The sequence below is a fragment of the Larus michahellis genome, chromosome 1 (genome assembly GCF_964199755.1).
Source record: "Larus michahellis chromosome 1, bLarMic1.1, whole genome shotgun sequence".
Lineage (NCBI taxonomy): Eukaryota > Metazoa > Chordata > Aves > Charadriiformes > Laridae > Larus > Larus michahellis.
Genome location: NC_133896.1, coordinates 104093672 through 104112879, shown reverse-complemented (window position 1 = coordinate 104112879; position 19208 = coordinate 104093672). Strand labels below are relative to the sequence as shown.

Below are 19208 nucleotides of genomic sequence, written 5' to 3'. Positions count from 1 at the left end.
AGAGCAGCCAGGTCAGTCCCAAATGAAGCACAAATTAATCGTGCCGATAAATAACCTGGCCCGTGAAAAGCTGCTGAAGCTCTGGGGTCCTTCAGGCATAGGCTCTTTGTGACTACATACCTCTTGCAAGTCTTACTTATAAGCAGCATCTATATTCTTTTCTTTAAAAAAATTGGAAACAAGAGAGTCTAAATAATTCCCGCGTCCCTTCAGTGGTGAGGATGTACAAATAAGGACAATCTGATGTATGAGCCAGTTCTCTTTTACTTCTCAAGCCTAGGATCTGGACTTGATCCTATCCCCATTGAAATAACAGAAAAAAAACCAAAGTGAAAGTCCATAGGCTACTGCTCTATAAGGTGAGACTGAGCTGAAATGTTTAGGAAGCTTTCTTTTCCCCCTTTTATCAGCAGTACTACCCACGGTCAGATTTTTACCGAGGTCTTTGAAGGTTCAAGCGCTCACCAAAAATCTCCACCCAAAATCAGATGGCATCTTAATTTGGGAGAAATCTTTTCAAAATATAGCCTTCTAGTCCCCATTCTTTGACTGGAGATCGGGTGTAGCCTATCAATATATACACAGATTGTCCCACTGGTAAACTCCACAAGAAAACTTTCTGAAGAGTAACTGACTACCCATGGAGTCTTTTTAACAGCAACCTCTAGGTAGATACTGGCACCATGTCTTCCCTGGTACATATGAAATACAAGCCTGATTTCTAGATACGAACAGCATTAGTAAATGCTACATCATTATTTCTCACGCTTTGAAAAAGTTTGTCAAATTCTGTAGCAATATAGTCTATCTAAAAATGGCTAATACCGCTCTTCGCAATCTTTGCATCAATTTATGGTCTTTTTAATTCTACCAGTAATATTTACTAAAAAACCCCATTCTGTTAAGAAGATTTATTTTTTTCTAATACAGATCTATATATGATGTAGAAATCAACAGTTGTAAATACAAGAAAATGTCAATATAAAGCAGAGACTATTTAATAGCAGATTTTCTTTGATTTGTAGTTATTTACATAAATTGTATGTAGAATTCAGTTATTCATGACAAGTGGAAACTTTCATGGTGCAAACCAGTCACTAAAAGGATTGCCCATCTCTGTTCCAAATCATTTTTGTGTAAAAGATGCTTATGCCACGGGGAAGCACCAACACACAGATGCTGACAAATAAATGTATGAACACTGACAGCATAACAGAACTGAGTAAGTAAACTGTACTCAAGAAAAAAAAAAAAAAAAAGTATTACAGCCTGTCCACATTACTTTCTCTATTTGTTCTGATATGCTTGGGGATGAAGTTGGTAGACAGCACAACTTAATTTCACTTCATATTTTCAGGAAGTTCTCCTTACCAAAAATTGAAGGTGTCAACACTTGGTGTCATGGAGGCAGAGTGAGTGAACAGAGGTGGCTCTAATACTTAACATAGGCAAGATGCAACCATTTCATTACAGAAATTACATTTCATTACCAGCACAAAAACCTCCCCTTCAATCTTTCTTCCCACCTTTTCATAGTATTTGACCTCGTAGTCCAAGATGATCCCATTGGGGTGTTCAGGTTCTTGCCAAGACAGAGATACGCTGTTCCTGGATGTCCTGTCTTTCCTTATGACTGTGATGGGGGACGGAGCTGCAAAGGGGATGGGGGGAGGAGGGAAGAGAGAAAAGCAAATTGAGTTTATCTCTGTTCCAATCCTTGGCAAAGAGTGCCGTTTTCCATTTAAAAGACTCACGAGCATAGGTCTGGACTTGTGTCAACATTCAGCAGCTGGATTATAGTCCTAGTACACATGCCTTAAAGCATGCTGGCCTCAAGGAAAATGAACTGAGATTTTTCTGTTAGACTGGTGGACCAGTGGCAAGACAGCAGATGGTTTCGATCTGCTACTACAGAGTAAGCAATGAAATACATTTGATATACTAAAAAAGAGAACAAAATAACAGCACTACCTATTTGTTATAATGCTGAAGTATTATCATTACCAGACTCTGCAGAACTCCGATAACATTTTCATATGCAAGTGTAAAACGGTGCTGGGATGCATTACGTACAAGGACCTCCCGGTATCCACGGCTAGTCGTAACTATCAGCATTCTGCAGAATACAGCCTCTTTTATAATATTATTTGGTAAGCTCTCCAGATACAAATTGCTCCCATATACACTTCTCCTTTACCACATTTCTTTGAAAATGAAATTTGAAGAAAAACATCTAAACTGCAAAGTAACCTCATTTCTGATCTGTATTAATCAGTTAGGCGTGACAACTGATTGCATGCCACAGGCTCACCCACCACCCAAAACTTGGAAGTACTATCAACGTTACAGAAAAAGAAATCATAATTACCTAAGATTCTTGAACATCAGTTCAGCTTTAGACCACACAGCTCTATGCATTGTTCCAAGACCAGGCCTAGGTTTCCTGGACTCACTGAAAGCTATGCATTTTTTTTTAATTATGTTTTCTGTTTCTTTTGGGTTGGCTTCCCACTCCAAATGCTTTTCTTCCATGGCTTTGGCCAAAATTCATGAGACGATAGGTTACAGATCACACATTAAAGGTTGTAACTGTCATTTTAAAAAAAGATCGTTTACCAGTAAACAGCCTTTTATCTTAACATGTAAAACAAATGTGTTTATAAGTTCAACATTGTGCTGTCCTAATAAAAAGGCTCTAGCTGATCTAAACAATTTTATTTCAGTTGAATCCTATGAAGCTTTTACCGTTCATATAAAACTAGAGCCACTTTACAAGCATTACACATTTGCATACGTTAGCCAGTGCCCTTTCTCTTCGGCTTTTCATCCCTGCAAGAGACCTTTCAAAATCCAGGGAGGGGGGGGGAAGTAGTTTTAATTAAAATAAATTTTGGAAAATTCATTCTGTGTTTGATTTTGCTAAACTTCCACCAAAACGTACCTTCTAGCTCTGAGTCATAATCTAAATGTTGACATCCTCCTTTAATTGAGTAGAACATCTAGGAAGCTACATACACCCACACAAGCAAATACATATACACACACTTCCACATTTGTTCTGGGTTGAAACACATCCTCTGAGCAGCACTTTCACATGTCACATGGTTCACAATAGCTTTCTGAGAGGATTAAAAAGTTGCAAAAATGCTTTTTTTTTGTGGTCTTTTGCTTTTTCTTTTTTCTCCCCAGCAGGAAGACTTTATCCTAAATTTAAATTACTGAAATCAAATTTTTGAGTTATTTTGGGGCTTTAGTTGTCGTCTTTGGTTTTTTTGAAGTAGAATGGGAAAATGTCTCTTTCTGTTTTACTTGGACTCACCAGATCTATGCTTGCTGAAGAGCTGAAAAGCATCAGGGCAAGGTACACAGGACCGGTTTATAACCAACATCCTTCAGTAATTCTACTTGAATTCCACTTAGGCACAAACCAGTGCTACAGCCAAAATACAAAGTGGTTAGCTGGCTGGACTATTCTACCGTAGCCAGCTCTATGTTAACTCACATACACATGCTCGCTGCTTTTATGTTCTTGTAAGTCATTTTTATGTCTTCTTTTTAAGACAAGCTGTTCATCTTTTTTTGTATGTGAATAGATTGCCAAGCTCAGTACCCCAGCTGGTAACCCTTCCCACTAAGGTAACATTAATACAGATTTTTTGAATAATTAATGCATGATTAACAGAAATGGCTTTTCCGCTAATAAATTATGGTAATTTGTACTATAACAAATCCTCATGGCAGGCTGAAATAATCTTATATGCTCCAATACAGATGTGCTTCAAAAAAAGCTTTCTTCTAACACAGTATTAATTATTTTGAGCTCATTTACACACATCTCCACAGATGCTACCAGTAACTTATCTCACAGCAGTTTATTAGAAAAGCGTCTGTTCTGCAGTTATCAATAACATTATAAAACATTCATATACCTTTTCTAATCCCCAGGGTTCCCAAAGCTGCTTAGAAATTACACATACAGAGTGTCTGGAAGAGACAGCATCCCACCGCATGGGCAAATGGAGGGGAGATGGATAATCACAGGGAACGCAAAGTTTTAGGCACTTTTAATCCCACGCACAGAATGGATCCAAGTTCTGCAACACAGCGCTGCACACCAGGCCACTCCAACAGCTACTGAGCCCCTGAGCTACGGACATTATGTATTCCAAACAGTCCAGAGTCTTGCAGACCAGCAAAGAAAGCTTATGCCATGTACTGTACTGGTAATTTAAGACAACATATTGTCCAGATGACTTCTAACTTTATGCTTAATTCTACTGCAGTCAATAGATTTAAGATACAGGAAGAATTAAGGTAAACTGTAAGTACGTACTGTCCTGCCCAGGGACGGTCACATGACAACAGAAGCGCCTTCCTGACCTACGGCCCCAGCTCAGGTTTGGAGCATTTAGGAGGAACAGCTTGACATTTGCACTAATTTGCATTCATTTCTTCATGTACGCATCCCTAGAATACAATGTAATACATCAAAACACATAACCTGTGTTCTAAAACGTCTTCTGATATATACTTATTTTAAAAATAGGGTGGGGTTTTTTCTTTGTTTTTCTCAAGTGTTCTTGAATATATCCTATGAAGCAGAAAAGGGCTACCTCCAATCAAGTCAAGCAAGCTATGTTAATCTCAGAGCAACCATTTCTGGCCCAAAGTAGAAGTCAGCCTTAGTTTCCATTTTGCAGCACAGCTAGTCCTCCCTCCTCACCAGCAACTGTATTTTACTGTTCACTTGGAAAAGTCTGAAATTCCAGCAAAGAGAGAAACTGCAGTTAAAGGAAGTTAACATTATAAACCATTAAACAACAAAGGCACCACCATGAGCAGTGATGCGCATAAAACCAAAACAAACTATCTGCATATAAAGACTATATATTCAGTGATTCTTATAAAAACTGTAGGTTTTAGTCTTCTGGACGAGAAAGAGGGACCTGAGAGCTTCCTATTTCCTGAACACCACTAAATAACCACGGCAGAATGAGACAGAATTCAAAATCAGGCTACAGAAAAGAAGTATTTCATATTTAGAATATCCATATTTAGAAGTTCCAGGATTTTCTTTTCTTAAATTGAAAGACAATTAGATTGTGCAACAACAGAATGCTGGAACAAATATTTTAAATGTCTGCAGCTCCCATTGACAAAAAGAAACTTGTCACTATGGCTTAGCCAAAAACGACACATTACTAAGATTTTTAGATAAACAGAAGTTTTAAAAATTATATTAAAGCATCAATATCAACACAAAATTAGTTTAAATTAATATATCATTTAGAAAATACACATTTCAAGGTAAAACTTAAAAAGAGTACTTATTTAGACTAAGAAGTTGAATAAATGCAGTTTCAGTGATTTTTGGATAAATCTTGTGGCCAGGCCACTCCAACAGCTACCGAGCCTCCGAGCTATGGACACTATGTATTCCAAACAGTCCAGCGTCTTGCAGACCAGCAAAGAAAGCTTATGCCATGTACTGTATGTATACCTCTATATATTTACATTTTTATTGCTGTTTTGATTAATGTATTAGTGCTTTTAACTTCTTCACCGAATAAGAATTGGGTTTTTTTTTTTATAATTTAGGCTTGTGTGGCCACGCACTAAGAGGTTTATTCTCAAAAGTCACATGAATGCATATAGTGGCATTTTTATGCATCAGCTGGTTACTATTTGTCTGGTACTACAGGCTAACTGGTTTATGACTAGTTTAAGCAGTTAATATGAACTTTCAAAACTCCCTGGAGTTACAAGGGGAAATGTACTTTGAGCGCTCAATGCTGTTAGGTAGCATTTCTGACAACTGGGAATGTGGACGTTGAAAAGGCAACGAACGCAATGATCCAGGGAGCTTAGACTCACAAGTGTAAAAACCTCCTCACTCATGACTATTAAAGGTGCAAGCAAATAACATGAAGGACCTAGCAGAGAGAACAATAAAACTCTGCTCAAACTGATTTCCCAGCGAAACTGACCCCAACAGATCATTTGTTTTCCTCCAGTTTAATAGCACCGGTATATAAATCTCCTTATTGACTTTTTCCTTATTTCTTGGTTATTGTTTTCATATGTGACTGGCTTACAGATGTATACTGGAAGTAAATTCCCTGTCCTGTGACAGACAGAACTCAGTATTAACTTTGGGAAGCCACGTGTGTACAACTGCTGAAATATTTAGAGTCCTGTTGTTTCTTTCTTAGGTCTCTAGATCACAAATTAAATTTTAGGGAAGGACCTCGTTCTAAACTAACCATGGCCTGCTCACTTCCAGCTTTTGCTTACAACCAGCTATCAGCATTAGAATGTAAAATATTCCAAGCTATGCTGAAAGATGGTGACCAAGAACATATCTAAGCCAGCAGAACTGACTGTATTACCCAAATTGCAACAACTTCTGCACCGATGAATAAATGGAAGGCTTGTTCCTTTTTTTTTTCCTGCAGAAAACTGATGATTATCTAATCATAATACTGTCATCTGATATAATGTATAAATTTTATTTAATGTCTATGAAGCCTCTAGGAGGTAACGTGGAACAAGAGCAGTAAATAAAGATCATAATCTGAAAATTAAATCTGCAGCCTCTGACAGTAGGATCCACCGGGACTCAAACCCAAATCTGTAAATCTTAAGAGGGCTCCAGTGTCCAAACCACAAAACTATTGTTGGAGTTAAAGTGGAAATACCAAACTGATCTCTCGCTTAGACGTAGTTTCTCTAGGAAACTCACATCCACAGAGTCAGGCTACACGAGGGAACTCACCCCGGTGCAAGCATTAGGCGCCCGTGCATGGCTGGGTCCGGCACTGCTCATAACGCTGCACATACACATTTCACTCGCGCAACGAGAACTCAACATCTGGGGCTTTGTGAACCAGCCTTTCTAACGTTAGGTTCATCCAACTGTTGCACTACCAACCAACATTCAATTTGTGACAGAGTCCTACGCAACGACTCGCAAATCAGTATAATGACGCCACACCGCCATGATGTGATCGCATGAACACAATGTCTGTATGAACTGCTACTCTTGTCCTTGGATCCTTTAGATCTCCAACTTCTAGTCTGTGGATTAACATTGAAGGGGTTTATTACAGAAGCCTGCTCACAGACACAGAAAGCAGGAGTTGCACTATTTTAAACCTTCTCTGATTGCATTACTATTTACTTTCTCCATTAAGTGCAGTTAAAGGTGCTGCCTCCCTCTAGGCGGTTGTGCAGAAGCAAGGCTGATACCACAGGCACATTCCAAGAAGGCTCAGTCAGTCCTGGGTCCCCAGGTGCCTCCCAGGAGGCAGGAGGAGGAGGAAACAGTTACGCTTTAACAACACTTTGGAAACCTGCTAAACCCTACACGCTCCTCTTCCAGATACAATTACCCACCTCTTCAACGTGCCTGCAGACACAGTCCTTTGCCCTTTAATCTGCAGGACACGTAGTTAAACTAGCACAGTACTTGTGTTTGTGTTCCTGCACCTTTTCCTTGAGCTGAAGCAGGCTCAATATATTTTTATGACTCGGGCTGTAAAATGTCATCTGATTCTCTAACATCATTAGGTGACTGTCAGCCAGAACGCAATGCACCTTCCCTGTCCTTCCATGTCATTAGGGAGTCTAGCCACCCCAGCAGCAAGAGGCCCATGTCAGTGTCAGGGACCCTCACGCTGGATCCCAGCAGGATGCAATCATAACAAAGCGGGTGAAAAGATTCCCAGTTTCTGGGAGAGGGCCATCAAGATCTGGACATTTACACACATTCTCAAAACGTGTGAGAGAGACCTTATTGCAGCCTTTCAGTACTTAAAGGGGGCCTACAGGAAAGATGGGGACAATCTTTTTAGCAGGACCTATTATGATAGGACTAGGGGTGATGATTTTAAACTAAGAGAGAGAAGATTTAGAATGGACATAAGGAAGAAATTTTTATGATGAGGTTGGTGAAACACTGGACCAGGTTGCCCAGAGAGGCAGTAGATGCCACATCCTTGGATGGTAGGTCAAGGTCAGGTCAGACAGGGCTCTGACCAACCTGATCTAGTTGAAGATGTCCCTACTCATTGCAGGGGGGTTGGAAGTAGATGACCTTTAAAAGTCCCTTCCAACCCAAACTATTCTATCGTTGTATGATTCAAAATGAAGGAGGAAAAAAATAGGACAAAACTTTAGGGACAAATAGAAGGAGCCTAACTTTGGATGAAACAAAGCCCGTGTGTGAGAGCTGCGAATGTTTCTCCCAGAAAAAGGACAAAACATTTTAAAAACTGACTTGTTCATGGTTATTTTAATGGATGATTGCCTGCATTATGGCAGGTAATGCATCTGGAAGCTGGTGGACTCCAGCCTGTGGTCAGAGACTCCAGAGCGGTTGCAGGCATCGCACACGTGCCATGAAGAAAAGGTAGTAGGGAACTAGGAAGGGGAAAACAAGCAGTTTCAAGCAGGAATTATACTAAAAGGCGGCTGCTTGATTTTGCTCTCAAGTGCAGAGAAAGGCAACCTTCTGGGCAGCAGCTGTCACCGGACAAATAATTATCAGAGCTCATTTCTCACTCTTACAAATAAATTCTAAATTAAAAGCAAACTTCATTAAGTGTTGCACATTCATGTTCTCATTTCTCCCTCTTTTTATTAAAAGAGATAGCAAATGCCTTCCACAAAGCAAACAAAATGTTAGACTTGCTCATATGTTTAACACGTGTGTAATAAATCACAGAAATGCCATGTCCATTTGGGAAGTATCAGGCCGCACAAGGCACTCGCTTCAGAAACTGAAAATTATGGTGGCATGGCGGTCACAGCTGTTATTTCAGAGAGGAGACAAACGCCTTATATGCTTTCATAAGGATTCAGCCCAAAGGTACTCATAACACAAATGTTATTCTTTCTGTTCTCTGCTTGAGATGGTGGGAGCTTCGCAATACTTCATATTTTTCACTGAATGTGTTTAAGACCGTATCAGTTTAAAATAAACAGTTTTGCTTTGCCTTTCCTACCCCATTGTTACATTACTTTATAGAACGTTAGAGCCTCAGGCTTCCTGGTGTGAAGTTTTCGGAATGAAGAATTTATTCACCATGCCCATAACATCAACTGTCAGGTGCTGAGTAGGCTCTCCCTTTCCGGGGAAGTTTAGTTCAACCAGAGAAATCCCACTCACAATCTAAGAAGTATACTTAAGAGCCACCTCTAGGAATGCCAGTATCCAAAACTGGAGAAGATAAACACCCTCCGATAAGTAATTTATGATATAAAGTATTTCTCTGCTTTTAAGTAATTGTCAAGAGCTCCTGAAGTGGTCTGTCAGGAAGTTCCATCAGCATCTTTTCAACCTGGTCAGAAAAGACTATGAATGGAAACAGTGGTTCTCAATGTTTCTGCCTGTCATTCTTTGGTAGTTTCACCAAAGCAATCAGACCGATTGCTTTTGCAAAGGTTAACCAGGACAGGAGGATCTCTGATGGAAAAGACTTGAAAGGTGATCACATCTTCTTTCAATTTCTTTTGGATTTGGGGAGGATTTAACCTTTATTTTCACTTGGTTTTAAACATTTTCTTTCTATATAGAAGCATAGTTTACTAGAAAGAATGTACAAAGAAAACTCTTTCATACGTACCCCGCTGTAGAATTAGACCCTGCAAGAAAAGTAAAAAGAAACAAAGAAATATAACTTGCTTGAGGGATTTCTGATGTTAAGCTTTCAAATTCTGAGGACGCTCACTTTGCAACACTGGGAAGTTGTCACTAGTGAGAAGAAGCAAAGTCTTTAATTTTCAGAACAAGGTCTACTCCCTTCAGAGGGGACCTGTCTTCACGAGCAGGATGACACATCCTTGGGCTCAAATCGGCTTATGTAGTTGGTGTGAGTAAACCCAAAGCTGCACGTATGTGAAGACTGTAACATGCAGGGGTGCATAACTTTTAAACTATAATTTGGTTTTATATTCAAATGCTTTAAAAAAAAATTATTACGTTAATAATTCCCATTGACAGGAATAGTCCACAACCCCAAAGAAATAAGTAACATTTTTTCCCAGCTGTCCCCAGCCTGCAAATTGTCTAGATGGAATGGCTTCCAGAAGCAAGGGAAGTTGATCGCTTTGTTTACGATCAAGAGGAACACAGACTACTTCCCTCAGTGATTACTGAGAATGCTAGAGCAGATAAGGGAAAGAGAGCCAGAAATCTAGGGAATATTATTTAACCGAGTGGTGAGCATCCTGTTTACCTACATTTCTTTATTTTTACTATTTTACCAGACCGAGATATTAAATGAGAATCCACATGCAGCCTCATGTTAAAGACTAGAATAGAAGCAAGTAAAGAAAACCATTATCCACTGATTGCTGAATACAATTGCACCACGATCTCTGGAAAAAGGTAGCTAAAAAGCACTGGAAGTGAAGAACACTAGCTGAGCCACCAACTTCACCTGCGAACTTTCTCTAAGGTCATGAGCATTCACAGGAGGATCCCGTGAGCAGGAGAGACCAATGTATGTCACAGCCTTTGAAGCCTCGGCAGAGCTTCCTTGACGTTCAGGGGAAAAGGGATCAAAGGCTTTGCAAGCAGAACGTCTCTAGCTAATAACAGGCTATGCATGGAGTGACATTGTTAAAACACTTCCCTTTTATATCCCTAAACGAGGAGTTTTATTGAGTTAAAATGATCCTTGAATAGCCTCCGGGCTGAACTGTAAAACACATTTGAAAAGCGTGAAATCTTTATTTATGCCAGGAATGTTTGAAACTCAAAAGATAAATGTCACTCAAAAAACCAAGCATGTCCTAGGTATTCAGTACGTAATGGGGCACAGCTGTAATAACAGTCAGTGAACCAGAGACTCCCTACATCATGTCATTAGCTCACTTTTAATAAGTCTATCTTCTTGTCCTTTTTATAAGGACCATAGGGAAAAAAAGAAATATATCACACACCAAACATCTGTGGCTTTCTCAAATTGTCTCACTTAGAAGACAGATCTACTTAAGGGACCTGTCTTGGGATATAGATTGTAAAATGCACACAACCCTTTCTAAATATGGATTTTATTTAAACAGGGAGCATCACACATCGTTTGTGAGCTGCTGAAGACAGTGTGGTCTAGCTTAAGAGAATAAAGGCTGAATGCATAAATAGCATCACAGTTCCTGCAAGTAATCAAAGACATATATTAAAATAAAGCTTGGTACTCAACTTTGTGCTGAATTTATTGCCTTAAAGCCACAAATTTCAGGCAAATACAATTCTAGTTCTGAGGAGGTTTTAACAACTTTTTCTGAGACCCAAGTGAGTCTTTGCTTACAATGGCACTGAAAAATTTACTGATTTTTTGCTCCATTTTAAATGTTTAGCCCCCAAGCTGAAACTAAAGGTTGGCTTGAAATTTTCGATCTGCAAATGACGCATGTAGATCAAGATATTACAAACCAGCAAGGTCTACACTTTAAGACTCTCCTCTCAATGATCTTAATTTCTGTACTTAGTGGTCAGTTTTGTTCTCAAGCTTTTTTGAACAATTTTCATCCTGGCCCCTTGCAAAAAACTCCGTAGTACCTTATCAGTTACCTTCTCCTTAGGCAAACATAAACATACTGTGTTTCAAAACTGCTAGATTTGACAACTAATACGTTTAAGAAAGAGACAGAAAGAGGAGTAAAAATAAATTTGATTCAATGTATGTACCAGATTGGGCTGTGTGTTTACACTTGTAGAAAATACCTGGTTTATGTGTTTTTATCACACTGCTATTCATTAATCCAGAAAAAAAAAAAAAAGAGAGAGAAAAAAATGTATTAGAGGCAAGTTCCAGACCTGATACTGCCACATGTAGGGGCACATGCACAGCTACTATTGCAGTCATCTGTTTTCCTACACTTTTTCATGCACAAGTTACATGATTAAGCAAGACGATTAAACAGGCTACATGAATTGTTCTGCTTTGTGGGTTTTAGAAATACAAAAAATAAAAGGAGGAGACACCTGATAATCAGACTAATGCTCTTCTAGGGAAGCCTGTGATGAAATAGGGTATATCTGTTTTTTTGTTATTCTTTGTACACTAGCTGTGCCTAAGTGCCTCAGTTTGATCCAGGGGTGGTTATCTTCTTCAAGCTTCCTATACGAAAAGAAACACACTGAGAAAGGAATCAACATTTTACAAGAGCGCAACTGAATTGTGGGGAGACCAAAACTCAGGTTTAGGCATTTTTAGGCCCTTAACTGAGAAGTATAATCACTTTCTATAGTTACTAGGAAAAGACTGACATCTCAAGGTAGAATTTAGCCCACAAAAAGCCACCCGTGTTTCCTTTGCATTTCTTTCTACAGCAGGTAAGCAGAGATTCCTATTTATACTCCGATTTTAGGGGGTTTTTGCAACTATCTGAATCCTATATGGACTGCACGGAAGAGCTGGGTTGCACTGAGGGCAGAGTTTGAGGGGGTCTCTTGTTACAACATGTCCCCTTTGTTCCTCTCCTGATGCCAGGATATGTGACAGCACAAAACTCTCTGGAATCGATTTAGTACTGACCCTGGCTTATTGTAGCTGAACTCAGTTGCTACCACCATTCGCAGCTGCACTGTTGAGACTTTGGTTTACAAGGCCTTAAGTCCTTAAGAACTAATCAAACATAAAAATACATTTAAAGCTGTTACACTGTGCATTTAGTGATTAAAAGAAAATAGTCTATTTTATTATCAAGCAGGCATGCAGTGAAGACCTGAGGTATAAAAAAAAAAAAAAAAAAAAGATTTGTGCATCAGCACAGGTATATTTATAAAATATAGAAAACGTAATTCTTTTCATTGAACTTTGTTGCTAATAATTATTTTGCCGGAACCCTGGACACTGAGTCATATTGGAAGTAATAGAAGGGATAAGAGCTCCGGAAGATGCACATGCCAAGTTGGGGTTTGGAGACAGAATATTCAGCCTGACATGGGGTAAGCTGCCCTATCCAGGAAAATGATGTTGCAGAAGGAGGGTCATAGACTTAACCCCTTATTCTCACCTGTCCTGTACAGGGTTTTGATTTTGCTCACTCTCTTTCGCATGCCCCTATGGATCCTCTGGTCTAACCTAGACAACTGAATTTGCAACCCTACACAGTGACTCAGAGCCACTTGGATATGGTACATAGAAATTAAAACTGTAGACAAGCTCTCTTGGGACAGCAGTTAATTTTCTAGAGCTTACACAGTTCGTACAGGTAGGAAGCCCAAAGACATCTTCAAACATAAATTATCTGTCTCCATAGTAAAACTGTACTAGTGTAATGTAAACTTGTTTATAAACTAATTTGTTCAGATCAGTTCAAATCCCAAAATGGGCACTCTTCCTTCAGAGTGTTCCAATTAATTTAACATGAAAAAGTGGGGAAAAACTAATTCTTAGAGTAGCACAAGTGTGACTATGCGAGGTTCGCAGCATTTTAACTGAAATGCTCACATGCAATTTAAAACTGCTTCCCCCCATAATCAGATATCCTAACATCCACACGGGGAAAGCTAGTCAGTGGAAAGTAGGTCTCAGTTTGCTCATTGCTGACTTCAAGGGGAAGTACCATAGCTGTTTGCTATAGCACCACAGCATACAATAATGCTTTACAATACACAAATGAATAAGACTGGATCCCACAGTCTCTCTGATGAAAAAGCTTAGGAAGGAGGTGGTAACCCACAGGCAATTTAACTAAATAAAAGCTCTCTCTCTAAAGCCATCTAGTCTTACGGAGGTATTCTGTACAGTAAGCCAACCCTACTGCAGTTTTCCATATTCATCTGTGCATAAACTTTATGTGCAGTGACAAATGGTGAGAGTTTTGAGGTTGCTAAATACCTAAACAAACGATTCAACAATACTCTCCTGAATTTCTTTGAAGCAGGGATACTGAGGTTTATAGCCCCTCTGCACCCATAGGTTTGCTCTCTCTCCATCCTGAGTAAGCATATGGGCAGTTTACTCCCCAGATTTCATTGAGAGGGCCTTGCTAAGTGGATGAAAAGGTCAGAGTTAAAAGAGGACAGTAATTACTGAACAGGCCCTTACCTGGTCTCTTTCCAGTTGCTGCGGTCTTCTTCACACACAATCATCGCACATAGATTGAGATGGGAAGGGGTCTCTGCAGATCACCTAATCCAATCCCCTGCTGAAAGCAGGGTCACCCACAGCAGGTTGCTCAGGACCGTGATTAGGTTTTGAATACCTCCACAGATGGAGATGCCACAATCTCTTTGGGCCACCTGTTCCAGTGCTCAGTTACACTTAGAGTAAAAAAGCTTTTCCTATGTTTAAAGAGAATTTCTTGTATTTCAGTTTGCAGCCACCACCTTTTGCCCTGCCATTAAGCACTACTGAAGAGACCCTACCTCTATCTTCTTTAAACCCTCCCATCAGGCCTTTACATACATTGATAAGATACACATGAGCCTCCTCTCCTTCAGGCTGGGCAGTCCCACCACTCAGCCTTCCCCCATATGACAGATGTTCCTCTCCCTTAATCATCTTAGTGACCCTTCACTGGTCTTGCCTCAGTATATCCATCTCTCTCTTGTACTGGGGAGGGGGTGCGTGTGTGAGGGCACTAAGCTGCACACACCACGTGTGGCCTGACTAGTGCTGAGCAGAGGGGAAGGATCACCTCCCTCAATCTGCTGGTAGTGCTCTTCCTACTGCAGACCCAGATGCTCCACCAAGACCTCCAGGTCCTTCTCTGCAAAGCTGCTTTCCAGCCACTTGGCTAAAGCCCGTACTGGTGCACGGGGTCAGTCCTCCCCAGGTGCAGGATGCACTCAACTACAGGAATGCTAAAGATTGATGTTGAAAATAGCATGCTGGAGGAGGCTCACCAGAATTACATTCTGGACAGTTAGGAAAATACGAAGACTCTAAGCTTCTTCACAGTGCCAAAACCATGATTGTTGAGGAAGCGTTCTGTATCAATTTTACACATTATCTTATTCAACTCTGGGACACACACCTAGCATAAGAATTCTTTACAAACCGATTCTAACACCTTCTCCAGATAAAACTAGAGCATCTAAAGGTAATGGCCAGTGAACACTACCTGTTTCTGATTTAGTTCTTAAGCAGGCAAGTACATTTTTTATCATTAGATATATGCTTATATCCAATAGACTTGTATGGATTGTATTTACACAGATACTACATTTATTTGTTAGACAGGAAGTGCAGCCCTCTTCAGGAATATGGCAAGTTTCATTTGCCATTGCTCACTTTGGGACTTCCCCAAGATTCAACAAGCTGAGGATGCTTTCAGTATCTGTTTTGCTTTACACAATAAATACAGCAAGATTTGCTGTATTTGTTATTTATTAGTTATGCCACTATCATATTATTTGCATGAGTTTATAGTTGCTAGAACTAATGAATACAAACCTAAATAAAACTAAGCAGATTTTAGATCAAACAAACAGACCCACTTCTTGTATGGTAAACCTTCTCACCAGATCTGCTGTGAGGAAAGGCTGGGGACAGCACTGTGTGTACTGGGATACTAGTGAGATGGATAAGGCTTCCTAAGACCTACCTGATAGATCAATGTCTGCTAATGGTGCAGATTTCTGTAAGTTCTGAAAGTTCTCCTTGTCTCCTCTAGATCGCAAAGATCACTGCAGAGAATATGTCTAATTAAAATGTAGTTAAGTTAATAAGATCCTTGGTTAAAATCACAGAATCACAGAATGGCAGGGGTTGGAAGGGACCTCTGGAGATCGTCTAGTCCAACCCCCCTGCCAAAGCAGGGTCACCTAGAGCAGGTTGCACAGGAACGCGTCCAGGCGGGTTTTGAATGTCTCCAGAGTTGGAGACTCCACCACCTCTCTGGGCAGCCTGTGCCAGTGCTCTGCCACCCTCAGGGTAAAGAAGTTCCTCCTCATGTTTAGGTGGAACTTCCTATGGTCAAATTTGTGCCCATTACATCTTGTCCTGTCACTAAAATATTAAACTTTTGGCTCAGCATTCCTGAGTCATAGCTGCAATCCCTATGAGAGTGTGTGATACCATAAAAGCAGTGATATGGCAGAAAAACTGTTACTTTCTCATGCACCATTGGCAAAACTTATATATGTTGGCTGTGTTTTGCACTGGAAAATCTTCTCCCTCGTTGTTGTAAACTGATTATCCAGTAGTTAACAGTGTTGTTCCTACCAAATCATAGTCTTTCTTCAGTGAATTCCACACCCTATTTCCATTAAAACCTATGTGGGCTCCAGGGGAGTCTTCTGCTTGCTACAGCCCAAAGGCAGTAAATGCAGAACCACCCTGACCTGGACTGGATGTCTTTTCCCTTTGGGTTATTTATAAAGCTCAAGGAACGCACAACTTTCTGGTTGTTACAGATAAATGTGTTTTTAAAAAGCCCATAAACTGTGCTCAGAAAACGCAGCAAACCTAGAATATCTGTGCCCAGATCCCCGATCGCACTAGCGACAAGCCAGGCAGCATGGCACAGCTGTCAGCCTCTCTGCGTGGCACATTCACAATTAGCACGCCACCTCCAGGGGTACCGAATTCCATATCCTCTCCCACAGCAGCCAGTGACCCTTTCTAAACAGGGTTGATTGGCGTTATTAGTAGATAACATCTGCGTGGTGCAACATATTGACGTGAAGTGAGCGCCTTCTTTGGGCAGCGGCAGACCGCTTCAATATAATTCAGCGGAAGCCGCATCAGGCAGCAATCGAAGGCGTGTCGTACAGTGCAATCAAAGAGGATGATCAACAAACTAAATAAAATTGAAACATGTGTCCTTTCTCTTTTACTTCTACACCAAAGACAGAAAGACTTATAGAAATTAGAAATATTCTATACCTGTCTAGCCATATTTTGGAAGAGACTTTTTTTTTTTCCCCAGAGCTCATTAACCTTTGCTGGAGCAAAGTTCAATATAAGCACAGCAAAACTCAGGCCAGTCAGTTGGAAGAAAAATCCCAATCCGTGTTCTGAAATGATTCTGAATTTCCCCCAGTTCAAAGGAATGGATCTTGGCTTTACAACAGTTTGGTACTGTAAAAATCCTTGCATTCACAGCAGCAGCAGAATCAAGACTCTGGATGTTTCAAACCTTACAAGTAACAACAAAGCATGCCTTTCCTTTAGTTCTAGACAAGGTTTGAAAACTCTCCAGGAAAATCTTATTGAGATTCTTAGTTACAGACTCTAGAACTCACAGTCACTGCAAATCTATCAGAAAATTTTTCAGCAACATTTAAGGTGACCCTTTTTGTGTGTGTATGTATCTACGTGTATATGTAATTTACAAATATGTGTATGCATGTGTGTATATGATGTGTTTACATACAAAAATGGAGCTGCTGTGCAAACTGATTGACTCCTAACATATCAGCTGAAACTATCTGAACACATTCTGGCAGATCTCCCAGTTGCTGCATTACAGAAAATTAGTACAATACACGTTCTGATCTATTAGGCTGGTGATGGATTCATAGGCAGAAATGCCCACGTGTACAGTGAGAAACATGGAAAAAAATGTTTGTTCATTTTTCAGTGGGCCTTTGGAGCTCAGAGACCCATCAAACATAACACTAACTGATGCCTGTCTTAACTAAATTCATCTGAGTAAAGATGTACAATATCTGATTTTTACCACCAAGACAACTGCCACAAAAAAAAAAAAAAATCGCATTTTTGTCATTAGAAAATATAAAACATTCTGCAGTTCTGCTTCAGGGTCTTGGAAACCCACATGCTCGAAAACCAGCATTTTGGGTGGGTGAGGAACATTCTGCAGAACAGCTTTCACTAAGCAGGGATGGGCACTGTCAGTGCTTGAAAAAAGCACATGGATACTGAAAATCCAGGATTAAAACTGCAACTTCATCACACCCATTGCAAGGGTACAGAGCTCTCAAATCAAGGTTGGCAGAAGTGAAACAGCCTGGATTCAGGAGAGACTGAGGAGATCCGGGTTGTAGGGACCTTCTATACTTCAATCCTCCCTCCGAAATTCACAGCCTATTGACTGACATTGTTCCTTCTGCAGGGGCTTGCTGGGGGCTCTGTCCCCAGGATCTTGCCGGCCATACTGAACCGTATCACCCCATGTGATACCCCACCCACAGAACAACCTCCCAAAGAGATACGCCTCTCCTACTTCCTTGTGTCCAGCAGAGTTCAGTCATTTAACCAAAGCTTTACCCAGCTGGTGGATACCTCTGGCCTTGAAGGAATGTACCTCAAGTTGCGCCAGAGGAGGTTTAGACTGGATATTAGAAAAATTTTTACACCCAAAGGGTTATTAAGCATTGGAACAGGCTGCCCAGGAAAGCGGTTGAGTCACATCCCCGGAGGTATTTAAAAGACGGGTAGACATAGTGCTTAGAGATACGGTTTAGTCATGTTTTTTGTCAGAGTTAGGCTGATGGTTGGACTAGATGATCTGAAAGGTCCCTTCTAACCCAGGCAATTCTATGATTCTATAAAGTCAGACAGCACAAATAACAGCCCCAGAGTCATGACTGGCTTTTGGAATCTTTTGGTCTCTTCCAGATCCAGCTCAACAGTGCTTTAATTTTTTTTTTGAAACACTCCCCGGTTAAACCCTTAATTATATTGTAATCTAAGATCTTCAGACTTTCTCTCCCAACCTCCTGCCTAGGTGTTTAAGTATGACATTAGCTAAAAATATGCTTCTGGTGTGTCCCTTTTTGTGATCTAACCAGAAAAGGAATGCAAGAGAAATTGCATTTTTGTAATTCTGCTTTAAAAGATTACTCATATACATAGTTAAGGTCTAATTTTAGCAACTGCAGAACTTCTAGGGGAATTCTAATACAGTAAACCAATCGGCACGATCAAGAGATAGCACAATTAAGCCTGCAGCGTCCCACACCACCTAAATGTACTTAAAGCAAAAATGGGCTATCTATGCATAAAAGTAGAAAACAAACAAACAAATTGCTTAAGCAATTTGCACGGGCTTAAGCCCATGGGCTGCACTAAACAAAAGTTGCTGTTGCCAGAAATGCACTGGCTTTGCCACGTCACAGGACTTGCGCATTCCAAAACAAAATCAAAATCCACCTGGCATGGCAGTGCAAAGGCAGCCAGCTCTGGGCCCTGGGGAAGCACGCTGCAAAGCAGGAGGGCAGAGAAATACCTTTCACTGATCCTAGATGGTTCATTCTACGGAGCATCCCCGGGTGATTTCTA

The 19208-nt window shown here is 40.3% G+C and overlaps 1 protein-coding gene across 4 annotated transcripts in view; it reads right to left on the bottom strand.

Moving 5' to 3' along the window:
- Positions 1-19208, bottom strand: part of EPHA3 (EPH receptor A3) — a 231343-nt gene that overhangs the window by 58006 nt on the left and 154129 nt on the right. For all 4 annotated transcript variants that reach the window (XM_074597693.1, XM_074597664.1, XM_074597674.1 and 1 more), the window contains one exon: positions 1527-1651. In XM_074597693.1, the coding sequence (XP_074453794.1) occupies positions 1527-1651 (125 nt within the window). The remainder of the gene's footprint in view (positions 1-1526; positions 1652-19208) is intronic.